Raw genomic sequence first — 16,214 nt, forward strand, 5'->3', positions numbered from 1 at the left:
CGTAGAGATCTACTCTCTCATAATGCCCCAATGAGCAACTGACCTAAGGCTAAGTGGTGTTTCAATACAAAGTATCTCCTCTAGGGCTGTTAATAAACTGTATGTACTATAATCACTCTATCCTTATTTGTGTAACGGCTAATATGCAAGCCTGGACTGACAATGTGTAGGTTCTGGCAAATGCCAGAGGGGCTGCTGTAAGATGCCACAGACAGTCACTATTTATTGGGCTGGGGGGGGCTGTTTGGGCCTCTGTGTACTTGAAATTCCAGGGCCTATTTTGTATCCCAGTCTGGACCTGCTAATATTTCTCCCTTTTAGTGGAAAAGACAAAAATGGTCCCTGATGGCGTTACAAAAACCTACTACTACTACTACTACTAACTAACATAGCTTTAAACCTGGGATAACAGCACCAGGGTTCTGCACCCCATGTTCTACAGCAGGCATGCCAGACTCAGTCTTTGTCAAGTGTGCAGAACTACTAGAAGTTCCATGCTGTACAGATGATGAGAATTGTAGTTCAGTACCAACAGCCCAAAAAATCACTTTTCTGTGCTAAGCAACCCAAAATTTTCCAGCCACTCCGGTTAGCCATTTTCTGGCTGCAGCTTGGCAGCATTGGAGAACTCGGGTTGAAAGCCACAGAGCAATACTTGCGTTAAAAGTTGTATAACGGAGGCTTTGGACCAATCCAAACAAACTTTATTTAAAGTGAATCCCTCTCTGCATTGCTGCTTGGTGTGTCCCATGAAAGGATCTGATACACAGACTTGCACAGCAAGGTTATAAAGACTTTAACTTGGCACAACCCTTCATCCACAAGAAGTAACAGTTTATTTGGCGACTTGGAACAGGAAGAAACCTCCTAAACGGCAAAACACGATGAACCTGTTGCTTCTCACGACAGATCTTCTTCGTTGTTGTATTGACACTGCACAAAGCTTGCTGGGTTCCCGAGGCTCCTAACTGATAATCCTTCTGGTTGCCTGGAGCGAAGGGAAATCATGGTCCTCTAGGTGCAGTTTTTTATGGGAAGCAAGGTCCCTGGGGGCCAGCACTTGGCCGCAGCTGGGGCACACGGAATAGTCCAGATCGAGAGACTTGGAGTCCGTTACCCAGGCGGATTTTTTGTTTTTCTTGGGCTTGTTTGAGCTGGGCTTTTCTTCCACATGGAACTCTTTATGAGCAGAGAGGAGCTCTTGCTGTTTGCCCGTGTCTGGCAGAAGAACCAACAGCTCGTTGAAGATCAGCTTAAAGTTGTCCCCAAGTAGCTGCCGACAGCTTTGGTAATACTCAGCAGCGGATATTAGGCCCTGCACACACAAAGAGAGGAAATAGAATTTATTTTGAAGTAGAACAACACATACAATCACTGAAAGGACAAGGGGGATTTATAGGATATTACAAATTTACCAGCAATTATATTGGTGATTTACTAGCTGGGACCATCTGCATGTATACAAAGTGGATATACAAGTTCAATAGGACTAACTTTAACTGGCTAAATTTTTAAAGGACTGTGCAAGTGACAATCATGGATCCTAGAGGAAAGGAGGTTCCATCATCCACAAAGTAAAAACTGCATTCAGTGTATAGAATGACTCGTCTGTGCATCCCTGTGAATCAACTGTTACCTGTCTGAATTTTCCAGAGAGTGACTTGAATTCGTTGAACTTGGACTCATCACTGTCGAGGAAGTCTTTAATAGAATTAATGAGGTGTATGTTCCTCTGCTGAAAGTTCTCGGGGACAAGGTAAGTGCGAGTGCAAAAAGGAGGCCTGGGGAAAGCAAAGTGATGCAGTTAAAGCAAGAGAACAAAGGAGGGCAGGTTATGTACAGATGTTAAAGCAGAAATGGTTATGGTACTTACTGCTTAGTTGCCTTGTTCTGTGGCTCACTGGGAAGAGCAGTAGGAGGTAAGTTATTAAAGCCAGGTGGAGGCTTTCCTACAGATGAGGACAGACCTGGAGGGGGTGCAAGTGGAGCAACGGTGACAACAGGAACAAAACCTAAAGAGGGGGGGGGAAAAAAAGCAGTGCATGAAGCACTCAGTGTGCAATAAAGAGGTAAAATATTCTGCATATACAGCCCTGGCTGCCACCCATGCATCTCAACCCATAGGACCTAGGTCCTTCAGTTGGTCACAGGTCTAAATCTGCCCAGGCGCTCCCCACTGGTGTTGTAAACCCCAGCCCAACCCCTCCAATCTTTCTATTTACAACTACTCATATTCATTACCCAGTGCCTCATTAGAACCACTGCCTGGTTGCTAAGGAAATTTGAACCCTAGCAACCAGATACATACTGAAATCCCAAACTGGAGTCTGCAGAACAACTTCATACTAAAAGTTAACTCAAAGGTTAACAACCTCTTTTTAACATATAGTGGTGTATAAGGGGCACAGTCAGCTGTGTGCGCAGATTATTCCTTCCCTGCATGCTTACACTGAGACACACATACAAATGTGTGGGGACTGTCATATTAATCTGCAGATACAACTTACTTCCTCCCAATTTGCAACTGAAGTGACAATTAATAAAAAGGTAAACACCCCATGATAAATATGGTAGTAGGTGTTTTGTTTGTGTTAGCCCTTTAAGTGTTAGGGATCAACAAAATCATTGGTGCTAGCACTAAAGTACCACAGTACCAGCGCCATAGATTTTACATCTTGTGGTCTCATATGTGCCCATGCAGACTCACATGGAACAGTATTTTTCCGTCCCATAGTTACAGATTTTACCTGGGGGTGGCATCCTTATCATGCTGCTGTTCATCAAAGCTGGAAACTCTTCTTCAGGTAGGGGACACTGATGCACAGAAATGGGACCTTTCTTTAGGTCAGTTGTTTCCTTAAACGTACTGCTCCTATCGGGCAGTTTCTTCTCAGGGAGCCCATTTGCCACAGTGTTGGATTTGTCACTGAGGATGGAGTTGGCAGGCGGAGTTGGGGTACGTTCTACCTCTGAGGCATTTTCTTTAAGGGAAGAGTTTAAGCTGGCAGGTTTGTCCGACGCAGGTTGCGCGACAGAAGACAAGTGTTGCTTTTCAGATCCCACTCTCTTCTTCTTGCTCACCTTTCCACAGGACTGAGCTGTGGGCGACGTTAAAAGCTTGGAGATGTCAAACATGGTCGGGGCACTGCGGAATTCCTGTGTGGTCATGCCAACACTATCATCATCATCATCTGAAATGGAAGAAGGTTTTGAAATCTTTTTGCCTGCCCCTTTCCCATTGCCGGAGGGAGCAGCTTTTTTCACAACCTTGCTTGGTGCAGCGTTGCTGGACCCTGTGGCCTTGGGGGCAGTTTTTGAGGAGGCAGTGGCCCACGCTGATCCAACAGATGATAGTGGTTTGTTTGGATTAATTTTTGACACCAGGGCTGGAAAGTCCTCCTCTTGAAACTTATTGGACGACCTTGCCGACGCAGTGTAAGAGATCCCAGTGGAGAACGCAGGCACAGAAGAGCTGGCAGATGAGGAGATAATGGAAGAAAGACTTGGAAAGTCCTCTTCCTTCGGCTTAGTAGCTACAGGTTTTGTTGAGCTATGAAAGCAAAACATCAGTGTTATTTCTAGAACCCAGACAATTTAAAAGTTAGCAAAAGAAGGTAACACTAAACCCATATAGGAAAATATGCATTGGGGGAACCAATTACATGCAATGAAAGTTACACCAATAATTCAGGCGGATAGCACTGGCTCTCTGGCATACAATTACACCTTATTTGTATCATCGTGTTCCAAGTGTGTCACTTAAAGTACACTTAAAAGTGAGCTACCCTTTAAATGACAATTTTAGAGCAGTAAATAGCTTTTCTTACCTTAATAATGGCGCAGAGCCTATTGCAGGAAAATCATCCGTACTTAAAACTCCATTAGTAGCATTCTGTGTTTTACCATTGTCTTTTGGTCCCAGCGACACAGATTTCATTAACGATTCTGCCCCTAAATGTGAAAATATATACAGAAATATACACAGGGCCGATAAAGAGTGATCACTGACAGACATTTTTGGGATGAAAGCCCCTAAAACATGGTACAGACAAATTAACCCACCATCAACTGTGGGGTGTGATTCCATTCACTTTAATTTTTTTCCCCCAAGAAGGGCCATGATTTTCAAAAACCAAAACCTTACCCGACATATCAGTTGTGGGTTTGGAGGAGGATTTTCCTTTACTCCCTTCCTCAATATCTCGTGAGTGCTCCTGTCGGGACTTTGTGGTATCAGGATTTTCCGGTGCTTGCTTCCTCCCCATCTCTTCTTGCCGCCTGGCCGCCACGGATGCTCGAACTGCTGCTGCAATCACTCTGTCCTCTTCCTCCCTGTAAGAATACCCATAAGTGTTTGAACCATCTGTGCAGGACCTTAATTAGATGATTTGATACAAATGATGAATATTTTACCCTGCTGAGAAGCCAGTTATATATTACCTTTTATATCTCCAGCTCCCCCGTTTGTTCTGCTGCTGAGCTCCACGTGCCGCCCCTCTTGCAGATCTGGCCTGCCTGTTATATCTGTCCACCTCTTCATAGTCATCACCTGCCACGATCCCTGAAAGAAAGCCACATTGATTTGTGCAATAAACCAGTGGTTGGTGGTCTTCACTGACAGGTACACATGTAGAAAGTTCATGGCCACAGCACCACTCGTCAGCAATAGTTTTGGCCCAAAAGTAATGACCTGTCTTTGTAATTTTACAATAATTTAAAGAATTAAATCTAGGGCCAAATGATCAAATACAACAACGAGTTCAGGACCCGTAGGACCGAATCAATGAGCCAATGCGGTCCCCCGGTCTAACGGGATAATCAAACCTGCCCCATCGACACCTGCCCAATTTTCATCCAGATTATGATCGGGGGGTACCATACAGGGGCAGATAAGCTGCCGAATTGGTCGAAAGGACTCAAATCGGCAGCTTAAATCTGCCTGTGTAGGGTCACCTTAAGCAAAGTGTCAGATTTGTATGTAGGCCCCATGTAATTACAGACAAGAAAGAATGGAGGACAGAAGGGCTGAATTTGATTTCTGCAGGAAGATGATGCAGGGAGGAGAGCAGAGAGTGGATATAGCATGGAGGTGACAGCCTAGAGTAGTGATGAGCAAAAAAAATTGTCAAAACCACACAAAAATTTGCAGAATGGTGAAAAATTGTGTAAAAACACATCTTTGGGCAGTTGCCACAGAGATTTTGTCTTAAACATCAATAGAGTCTATTGATCCCTCCTGCTCTGCAGACACCCAGTCCTTCTCTCCTTCATTCTCCTCATTGGGCAGGATGGACAGGGGCTGCACAGAAAAAGAGTGAGGAGGTGGCAGAAGAGAAAGAGCTGCTCTGAGAGTCTCTGAATCCTCCTCCCTTGCTCCAGGGGATGGGGATATAGCACCACTTTCCTGAGGAACAGGAGGTGGGCAGGAAGCACAACTGCCCTGTTCCCTGCCACTTCCATGCTGCGATAATGTTTCATATAGGAAAGTAAAGTTGAAATTCCTGTGTATGACCCTGGCTGACCTTTACAAATTTTCTGCCTGCAGAGTTGGCACACCATTACAGACTGTTCCTCAGACTGGAACGATAAAAATGCACACACCGCTGAAAACAAATATATTCTGTGTGTCTGATCCTGAGATAGATTTGTTGTGGGTAGCATGCCCAGCACCATTCCCTCCCCTTCTCTCTCTTCCACAGCCCCTCATACTGGGTCCTCACTCCTACCTACCAAACACTAAACCCAGCCCTTGTTTTTCTCACACCCATCGCACATCTTTTTTGATGCCTAAAACTAAAAGTGTGGCAAATTTTTGGAGCGACTTTGTGAAACTTTTTGTCCGCGGCAAAACACAACAAAAATTTTTTGCGAACCTGTACATGCCGAAAATTTTCGCTCATCTCTACTAGAGAGGAGTGCAGAGTTGGAATATTTAATTATGGAAGGACAAAAGGCAAACTTCACAAAAGGCAGTTACATCTCCGTGAGAGGACACAGGGCAAAACCGCTTGTTTGGCATTGATTAGTGGATAGGATTTCCCAAATTGTACACTGTAAATCAGACTTTTACAGTCTCAATAGCAAACTCAACATATACGAGTGAATGCAACATCCTTCCAGTACAATGTGTACAGATAAGCAGATTTCCAATTTCACAGTGTAAGATAGTTTAAGAGAGCTGTAATGACTGCTTGATGGAGTGGAACAAACTACACTATCAAGCTGCTTTATAGATAGCTTACACAGACCCATAAAATAAGTATAAGAGAAGGGGATAAAAATAAAACAAAAAAACACAGTACCTTCAGCTCTGCGGTTGTGCCGGGGCGCATAGCTAAACTGGATATCAATTTGCCTGTTCTGCCTGGCTTCAGCCCGGTTTTTGCTATGACAAGCAGTCTTGTGGGCTTTGTAGTCTATTTCAGTAGGGAAAGCGTGAGTAAACTGCTCCGTGCTGCAGCGGCCCTCTTCGCACAGAAAGTGGCTCTCGCGGAAATGCTCCCTTAGGAAGGAGTATTCACTGCAGGAGACATGGTATTTGTATGAAGGTTTTTTTGTTTTTTATTTTTTAAATCACACTAAAATCAGCATGTAAATCACATTTAAAGAGTCACCAACTATTCCAGCAGGACTATTCTTAGTACAGAATGACCCCTCATGATTCAGTCACAAGGTCAGTTGTGTAGAACTGAACATAAGTAATCAGCTGTTGAGCTGTTTCACACCACTATATGGCTAGTCCTGTCACATCATGGCAAGATCCAGCATGGCTAAAGCTGGCAAAATAGACTTCAGTAGACTGGGGGTGTGCAAGGTCACGTTTAAACTTCAACTAAGGAGTTATTATGTATGATTTGATAAACTGTTTTCTTTAACACAATCCACAGTATCCCTGATCTCTAAGGAGGGGTAAAGGAGGCGGTGGAACCTAATAGCTTGGCTTGAAAATTTAGTCAAACAGGCCCAAAAGAGAGCACCTTCTCACGCAAACCACAATGCCTCCTTTCCAAACCGGGCTATCAGCTTTCTTAGCTAAGAAAAATAAAGTAACTTTATAAAGTCAGGTAGTGAGAGAATGGGTACTTTGACACAGGCAGTAAAACTTAAAGAATAAGGGAGGTCAGCACAGATACCACTTAAAGCAGCATCTGCCATACTGTGGTGCCTATGGCAGTGAATAGACTAAACTGATGGACCGTTACTGAGACATATAAGGGTGAATATTTATTTCCTGCCCTGGATAGGAGCAGAACTGCCTGTTACCACCGTGCTTGTTGGCCAAAACCATTAATTAGAAGGAAAGTATCACAACTGGTTTTCAGTATTTATAATTTGTGGCTTTTCAGTTAATTTATCTTTTTGTTCAGCAACTCTTCTGTTTGGAATTTCAGCAGCTTAGCAACCAGGCAGTGGTTTGAATGAAAGACTGGAAAATATATATAGGAGGAATATTAACAGTAGAGGAGCCTGTATAGACAGATACGAAATAAAACGTCATAATAATGAAATTGCAGCCTCACAGAGCAATAGTTTTTTTAGAAAAGGAATGAAAACCAATTACAAAGTTGCTAAGAACAGGGCATTCAATAACATATTTGAAGTTAACCTAAAGGTGAAACACCCCTTTAAAACACCCCTTTTTGATTTCCTTAAGTTTTTTCTTCCATTTATAGCAACCAAAAAGTTCTGAACACAAATTAAAATTTCTCTCATAAAAATAAAAGTAATTTGGCTTGCCTAGGCTGTAGCCTTGATATCTGTCAGCAAATACAGAAGCTAGCTCTTCCTTATCTGCACTCTAGGCATGCATAAAAAGTTTCAGGGTGCCTCTCAGGCGCAAATGGGTGACGTGAGCCCCCTAAAGAGTTTTGCATGCCACACATGATCTACAACAAACTATTTTAATGAAAGGGATGTCATTTCCCATTGGAATGTCAGTGCGCTTGCCTCTATTTGTTTTTTTAAATAATTTTTGGCACCTGCTTAGTGAATGGGTCACAACCATCAATAGGTCTTAAAACTTGCCACAATCCCAGCAGATGTCTTTAAACACCTTCCCAGTAACTATGTGAAGGCTCTGCATGAAGCTGGTTCCCTTCTAATCTAGAGTTTATATTGTTAATGGCAAGCACTGATTCAGTAAATTCCTCCCCTCTGAATACCGGCACAGATAAGATTCATTAATAATCCCAAACCTGTAATATTCCTGGGCACCTTCAGAGTCACAAAAATGACAAAAATAATGGTCTCTCCGCAGATGTTTGAGCAGTTCGTCATTGTCAAGGTAGCGTTCATCGCAGAACTTGCACAGAGGGTGTCCACGATGAGAGGTATCTTCAGGATCACCATGTATGCGATGCCGTGCCAGGTCCCTGCGCGTATACCACGTTCGTTCATATGTAAAGTTCTGAAAGAAGTACAATGAAAGTGATGAAATTCTGCACCATTTCTAGAAGGCAGGGCTTTTGGGGGCAGTTAAATATATATATATATATATATATATATATATATATATATATATATATATATATATATATATATATTTATTTCATAGGGCTCTTAGAAACACACTACAATAAGGAAACATAACTTCTACCTCAAGGAAAAAATTGACATGTACAGTAGGTCATTTCAAATTTTATATATTTTTTGTATTGTTTATCCTTTACAAAGAGTGTGTTTACAAATGTAGGAAGTGATTCTTTGCACTTCACAATATATCACAGTGGCAATATTAAAGGAGATCAAAAGGTTTCACCACTGGGGTTTATAAAAGTGTTAGGTATTGGAGATGTGAAAAACCCATATTTGGCTCTACTGTACAAGCCCGCAGCCCAGGGCCAAAGCAAAAACCCTGGGGACAAGATGATGGCAGTGCAGCGCTAACTAGAATACTACCCCAGGCCGGTGCTTTTTTTAGTGAAGGGGATCTCTAGCCCAGGGTCTGATGTAATCAATTATAATTACTGGGGTGGTGCCCAACAATAACAGCCAATACAAGATACAATCCTTCTACTTCCTGAAGCCACCTCCAGTGTGCAGAAGCAAGCCATGGACCTCACCTTTAGGTGTCTGACACAAAGCTTGCAGCAGAACAGTTCATGGTTTTTCCGCATGTGCTGCTCCAGGTCAGCAAATGCATGAAAGGGTCGCATGGAGGGGCACAGAGTGCATTCGTGCTGCAGGAGCTTCCTACAGAAAGAACACAAGTGGTGAGACACATTGAACTTCAGCAAGATGGCACAAAAGCTAAAACTGTATTTGTTTGTACAGAGCTCACTTCCTGAATGACTTAATGCTCATGATGTTGCACGTGTCATAAAACAAACTGGAAAACATTATTTCTATGTGCACGTTGCATCCTGTTTACACACAGAACGGCAGGATATTAGGCACAGATACATGCCAACTACCAGAGCTTTAATAAATGTTAAACCACAAACTAACCAAAAAGAACCTCTGCCTTATGAGAAGGAAAAATAAAATCACTGTGAGGTGCTATGTTGTTAGGCACTGCTAGGCAGGCAACCACCTTCTTCAAAAAATGCAATGCTTCGAGTACTTTATTTTGTCTGCTGTACTGCCATTTTTTTTCTAGAACACAATTTTTACAGTACTGTGAATAAAGTACCAGACAAGTGCTGCTCTAGGACAGGAGGTAAGCAAATGGAATCACTGTGGGTTGCCCAACAACTTGGCACATATCTTTGCTTTTCTTTAAACGCAAAGTTGTCCCTCAGTGAGATGTTGCCAGAAAAATATGAGTGCGTGTTTGGTGCCCCTGCTTGCCAGCTGCTAATGCCAATCATGCAATGCACAATATGCTGCTACCTAAACTGAGAAAACAGCTTTCCATCCTCAAAGTAAATGTCGTATTTCTTCTCGTATTGCAACTGCTGCAAAGGGAGGCTTGTAAAAGGAGCCAGCTTATTCACAAACACCACCTAGAAGGAAAAATATCAGAGAAAAAAAAACTGTATTAGAAACTGAAAAATGTACGGAAGCAGACAAATACAATCTTAAAAAGGCTACTTTTCTTTTCTTGGAAGGGCAGACTTTGTGCAGTGCAAAAACACATTCTCCTAAGGGGGCCCAAATTAGAGAGGAAAAACTGCATTTCGGGGACAAAATCTTGTGTTTCCGTGTATTTGCAGTGTGCACAGTGTGTGTTTAACATCGTTACTCTAGATCAGTGCTGTCCAACTTCTGTGGTACCGAGGGCCGGAATTTTTCCGACCTACATAGTGGAGGGCCGATAATGGAAGCCAGTTTTGACTACTCCCCTTTTTGAAACCGCACCCACTTGAAACCACACCCATGTTATTACATGACCATACCCGTATTAATGGTTGTAGTACAGCAAAAACCTGCCATACTCTGCCTGCCCTACCCGGCCTGTGTGTGCCATACTCGGCCTGCCCTACCCGGCCTGTGTGTGCCATACTCGGCCTGCCCTACCCGGCCTGTGTGTGCCATACTCGGCCTGCCCTACCCGGCCTGTGTGTGCCATACTCGGCCTGCCCTACCCGGCCTGTGTGTGCCATACTCGGCCTGCCCTACCCGGCCTGTGTGTGCCCTACCCGGCCTGTGTGTGCCCTACCCGGCCTGTGTGTGCCCTACCCGGCCTGTGTGTGCCCTACCCGGCCTGTGTGTGCCCTACCCGGCCTGTGTGTGCCCTACCCGGCCTGTGTGTGCCCTACCCGGCCTGTGTGTGCCCTACCCGGCCTGTGTGTGCCCTACCCGGCCTGTGTGTGCCCTACCCGGCCTGTGTGTGCCCTACCCGGCCTGTGTGTGCCCTACCCGGCCTGTGTGTGCCCTACCCGGCCTGTGTGTGCCCTACCCGGCCTGTGTGTGCCCTACCCGGCCTGTGTGTGCCCTACCCGGCCTGTGTGTGCCATACTCGGCCTGTGTGTGCCATACTCGGCCTGTGTGTGCCATACTCGGCCTGTGTGTGCCATACTCGGCCTGTGTGTGCCATACTCGGCCTGTGTGTGCCATACTCGGCCTGTGTGTGCCATACTCGGCCTGTGTGTGCCATACTCGGCCTGTGTGTGCCATACTCGGCCTGTGTGTGCCATACTCGGCCTGTGTGTGCCATACTCGGCCTGTGTGTGCCATACTCGGCCTGTGTGTGCCATACTCGGCCTGTGTGTGCCATACTCGGCCTGTGTGTGCCATACTCGGCCTGTGTGTGCCATACTCGGCCTGTGTGTGCCATACTCGGCCTGTGTGTGCCATACTCGGCCTGTGTGTGCCATACTCGGCCTGTGTGTGCCATACTCGGCCTGTGTGTGCCATACTCGGCCTGTGTGTGCCATACTCGGCCTGCCCTACCCTGCATGCGGCCCGCGGGCCGCCAGTTGGACAGCACTGCTCTAGATATACAATCTGGGTGTCTCGGCAGCCAATATTAAACCTGTACATTTAATTGGAAATTGTGGTCAAAGGTAAAATTAGGCGTCCTGAAACTGACACACCATTCAAAGCACAGCGATAGTTAGACTTCATATGAATTGCTAAACCGACGTACATGAGTAGATGGCCTTCACAATACAGGTATGGATCCTGTTATCCAGAATGCTTGGGACCTGGGGTTTTCTGTAATCTCCATATTTTAAGTCTACTTAAAAATAATTGAAACCTTAAAGAAACCTATCAGGATTGTTTTGCGTAATGTTTTATTATTGCAGAGAAAAGGGAAATCATTTTTTTTTAAAGTGGACCTGTCACTCAGACATAAAAAGCTGTGAAATAAAAACCCTTTTCAAATTAAACATGAAACTTATTTTTCCTTATCCATTTTAAAAGCATTTAAATTGCCCAGCTGTCAATTATTTATTGCCTGCCCTGCTTCTATGCCTTACGTTTAGAGGTGGGGCAGACAGATACTTTCGCTTTCAATTCACTTCTTAGATGTTGCTTCTCTCCTCACATTCCCCCTCCCTCCGCAACATCTAATTGTGTAACCAGTGCACGGACATGGGTATCAGGTTCCCCTATTCTGGCACAAAAAAAAAAAGATTTTGGCAGGCTGCAAAGCTCGCCTTCATGCCTGCAATTTGCAATTGTAAATTCCAAAGCTAAAGAAAATTAGATTAAAATAATTTCTATAGTGTAAGTGAAGTATATTTGCTTGACAAACACAAAAGAAAACAATTTAGAATTATTTCTTAGGGTGAAAGGTCCCCATTAAATAATAATTATTTGGTTAAAATGAAGTCTAAATGAAGTCTAATGTGGAGCTTTCTGTGTAACAGGTTTCTGCATAACAGATCCTATACCTGTACTTGATTTACCAACAAATCTAATCTAATCAATAGCCTGTTAAACATTCCATTACCTTCCATATCTGGCGGTTAATCATTCTCATAAAAGAATTCCTTTATAGCCCACATTATCCACACTGTTAGAGTAAAATTCAGCTGATGGCTTATTGACAATGCTGGGCCAAAATGAATTATCTGTTGTGACAACAACCAATACAGCTGAATTACATCAACTCAGCACCTAATAAGCCTCTGTACTTTGTTGGGTTTAACAAAAAGCACAGTCATCGGCTGGACATTTAGGCCTCTAGATACAGCTTTAGGCTCTACTAGCCAACCTGGAGACAGATAGGGCTGCACTTCTGTAATCAACCTGTTGGACAACTGACCAGATCAGTACAATTGGATATGCGATTATGCATTCGACCAGCTACCCCAATAGTCAGCCTGTTGCCAACTTTACCAACAAGCCTGCAGATTCGGCCATGTATTAAAACACATCATTTGTGGCACAAGGTGACAACGCGAGGTTGGCCTCCCCCTACAAGGAAGAGCTTTCACAGAACGTAAAATTATGCCACAAAATGTGGACACCCATAAAGGTTAACAACAGTACAAAAGGTCAATTCCTATAAGAGCAAGGAAACCTGCAATGAGAATTTCAATCCTCGATAACTGCAACTGAATTCAGTCTCTTCTGAATGTAGGGATGTGCTTACTGACAGTAACTAATTCTAAAACGGGGACATGGATTTGGGGGTGTTATACCTATGGAGACTAGATGACGCACCCCATAAAATGCCAGTGGTTATTACCAGTACGGATTCCTTATCTAATTTTCTAAACGCAGCAACAGACTAACCTATTGTACTGCCAGAAGGACTCCTGGTATGAGTCAGAACACACAAATGCCAACAGGTTACGCAAGGTGAAGTCATACATGCAGCCTTGTCCCTCGGCCATTAGATCAGCATGACCCAATCCCTACAATAGTTCCTTTCACTGAAGGGAAACATGTAACTGCATATAATTCATATTGTGTTTCTTACATTGGAAAAATATTACTTTTTCTCTTTGCCAAACTCCAAGAGCAAGTATGAGCACATTAAAGAAACAATCATTTTTAGGGCAAGACCAAAATCAGCTTTTTGAAGGGCGGCTCAAAAACAGCACATATTTTTCACCCGCATCAGTTAGAAGGCATGCGAACAGCACCATCATCACAAGCCTATAAAGACTGTCAATTAATAATCCATTGTGGTTATGGCAGCATAGTGAGGGATAATCATGCTACATTATACAGAGATTTCAGCTGGCGACTCAGGTCCTTTAGACCGATTCCACAGCTTATCTGCCCATGAATGGGCACCCCCGAAGGGCCTACCCGACCGATATCTGTCGTAAAGTTGGGCAGGTTTGATCTTCTGTCAGATTCAATGGGGTTCTCAGCCCAGCGGCCCATATGCCTGCCGTTTTAATTAAGTAAAAAAAAAAAAAGGGTATCCCATGTGCCAAATCATAGCACTTACATATTCAAGGTGTTTTGGGATAAAACTCACACAAGGAGGATCTCTATTGGAAACAGGAGTTGAGAGGGAAAAAAAACAAGACATATTGCTATAATGTAGTTCATGCTCATTAAGGAAAAGTAAACTCACTTGGAGGCGTCGAGCGGTTAAGGTGGCCATACACGCACCAATAATATTGTACGAAACCTCGTTTCGTACGATATTCGGTGTGTGTATGGTATGTCGGCGAGTCGACCGATATCGCAGGAAGCTGCTGATATCGGCCGACTCGCCGATCGGACCAGTTTGAAAATCTATCTTCAGCGCTGAATCGGCAGAAGGAGGTAGAAATCCTATTGTTTCTACCTCCTTATCTGCCGATTCAGCCCTGAATGGTGTGTGGCGGATCTGACGATGTTTCGTGCGACCATCGCCACGTGTATGGCCAGCTTTAGGCACACACCCAGGGTACTCTGAGCTGAGACCTTTTGCTTCCTAAGCTTGGAACTTTGGAAGAAGTTGGCAGAACTGAGCAAGCAGTACTCCAAATGAAGGCATTTAAAGATAAGCACCAGCTAAGAGTGACATATTAGGTTACATATTAGGTTGCCTTTAATGAGCTAAAAACTCACCTTATCGAGTTCTTCCCTGCACACAGCGCAGTACTTCTGCTCGCACAGGACCCGCATTTTAGTCGAACAGCGGTAGCAGATAGGGTGATCACATTTTCCCACGGCATAAATGTCCAGGTCTTGACAGCACAGCACACAACTTCGCTCCAAGTCCACGGTTTTCCCCACCTTGGAAGCCATAGTTACCGGGGGGGAGGAAGGTGGAAAGAAAAGCCACAAAGAAGAGCGGGTATGCAAGGGGGACAAGTGGGCAAAGTGAAGGGCAACTATGGCACTGGCATAGGGAGGTGGGTAGAGTAGGTCAGGGAAGACAGGAGGTGATTATATATATATATATGCTTGGTGGGGAAAACAGTCACCAAATGGTGGAGGGAAGCTTTTGAAGAGGAAGGTGATATGGGAGGGGCCTTAGAAAGTTAGTGGGGGCAAGGCCTTGTCAGTGTTATGGGGGGAGCTGTAAAAAGGCAAAACCTTAGGAAAGAAAGAGGGGGCAGGAAAAGAGACAGACAGGTGATATGAAAGAGCAAAGGACTGGGAGCACAGGGTGGGTGGGTAGGTAGGTAGGCGAGTGGGTAGGTAGGTGAGTAGGTAGGTGGGTGGATGGGTGAGTAGGTAGGTGGGTGGGTGGGTGGGTAGGTAGGTAGGTGAGTAGGTAGGTGGATGGGTAGGTAGGTGGGTGGGTAGGTAGATGGGTAGGTAGTTGGGTGGGGGCAGAAAGCTGGGGGCAATCTGAGAGAGGCTTAGGGCAGGGAGGGGCAGGAGAGACAAGGATAAGGAAAGTGAGGCCTGACAGCAGAGGGAATGGCGCCCTGCACAAGTGTAAGTAGAACCAATAAACCCAATGGGCCCGGTGACAGGGCCAAGTCCAGTCAGGCTCCGCAGTAACTACGCCCCGCACAGAGGGAAGCGGTATTGCGCAGAGGAATGGCGCTTTGTTCGGGCCGCCGGTTTCCGTGGGGAGGAGCTGGATCTCCTCGGTTCCACAGCTTTCCTCCCTAGCCACACCGCCGGCCCACGTTACCGGCAGAGGGAAACGTCACTGTTCTGACGCATCTTCCCGGAAGTTGGCCGTCGAGTGAGTTGCGCCTGTGCGTTCTGTCTGGCGGCTGGAGGACCCAACTCGCTTGTTCGTTGCTCCCCATTGGTTCTGCGCACCGCGTCATCCGAATATTCCGTTCCACCAATGGGCAATGATTGGCGGCCGGCTATTTGGCAATTGCGACTCCCAGCATCCCCTGCGTTGGGATGAGGTGGACTTTCCCGCCCACAGAATTGCAGCGTGTTATTTGTGACTGAGGGATGGACTGAGAGCACAGTAGTGGTGCCTAGGGACAGTCCACCCTCATTTTTTTAGCCTACCTTCTATGTTAAAAGGAAACTAGTTCCCTGAACGTTCTCTATATAAAATATTCTTCTGTTGTGTAGTTGGTTAATGCCATAGTGTTTAAAGTCTATTAAATTCCTTTGGTCATGTGTTGACATGTCTGAACAGCCTACATTATATCAGCCAATGAATGGACAGAAATGTGACTTACACTCTTATTGACTTCCTGTCATGTGATTAGTGCCTGACAGAACATCACAAAATGGTGACTGAAGTGAAAAATTGTAAAAGAGCAATAATTATTGATGTGTACTTCCCAGTCTGATAAAATTGTTTGATAGTTTTCCTTTAATGACGCTGCTGAGAAGCTCTTTTGGGCAGGGCTCTCTTCCCCTCTTGTATCGGTTACTGATTGCTTTATATGTTACTCTGTATGTCCAATGTATGTAACCCACTTATTGTACAGCGCTGCGGGATATGTTGG

The 16,214-nt window shown here is 44.7% G+C and overlaps 1 protein-coding gene across 1 annotated transcript; it reads right to left on the bottom strand.

Annotated features, from left to right (window-relative positions):
• Positions 1-686: 686 nt before the first annotated feature.
• On the bottom strand, positions 687-15,370 carry znf598 (zinc finger protein 598). Its single transcript, NM_001126071.1, is given in 12 exon segments — positions 687-1,315; positions 1,637-1,781; positions 1,874-2,012; positions 2,748-3,550; positions 3,828-3,951; positions 4,145-4,332; positions 4,441-4,561; positions 6,303-6,520; positions 8,196-8,407; positions 9,063-9,192; positions 9,832-9,944; positions 14,407-15,370. Coding segments are annotated over 12 exon segments (2,724 nt in total). The 5' UTR covers positions 14,587-15,370; the 3' UTR covers positions 687-964.
• Between the last annotated feature and the right edge of the window lie 844 nt (positions 15,371-16,214).

The sequence above is a fragment of the Xenopus tropicalis genome, chromosome 9, assembly GCF_000004195.4.
Source record: "Xenopus tropicalis strain Nigerian chromosome 9, UCB_Xtro_10.0, whole genome shotgun sequence".
Lineage (NCBI taxonomy): Eukaryota > Metazoa > Chordata > Amphibia > Anura > Pipidae > Xenopus > Xenopus tropicalis.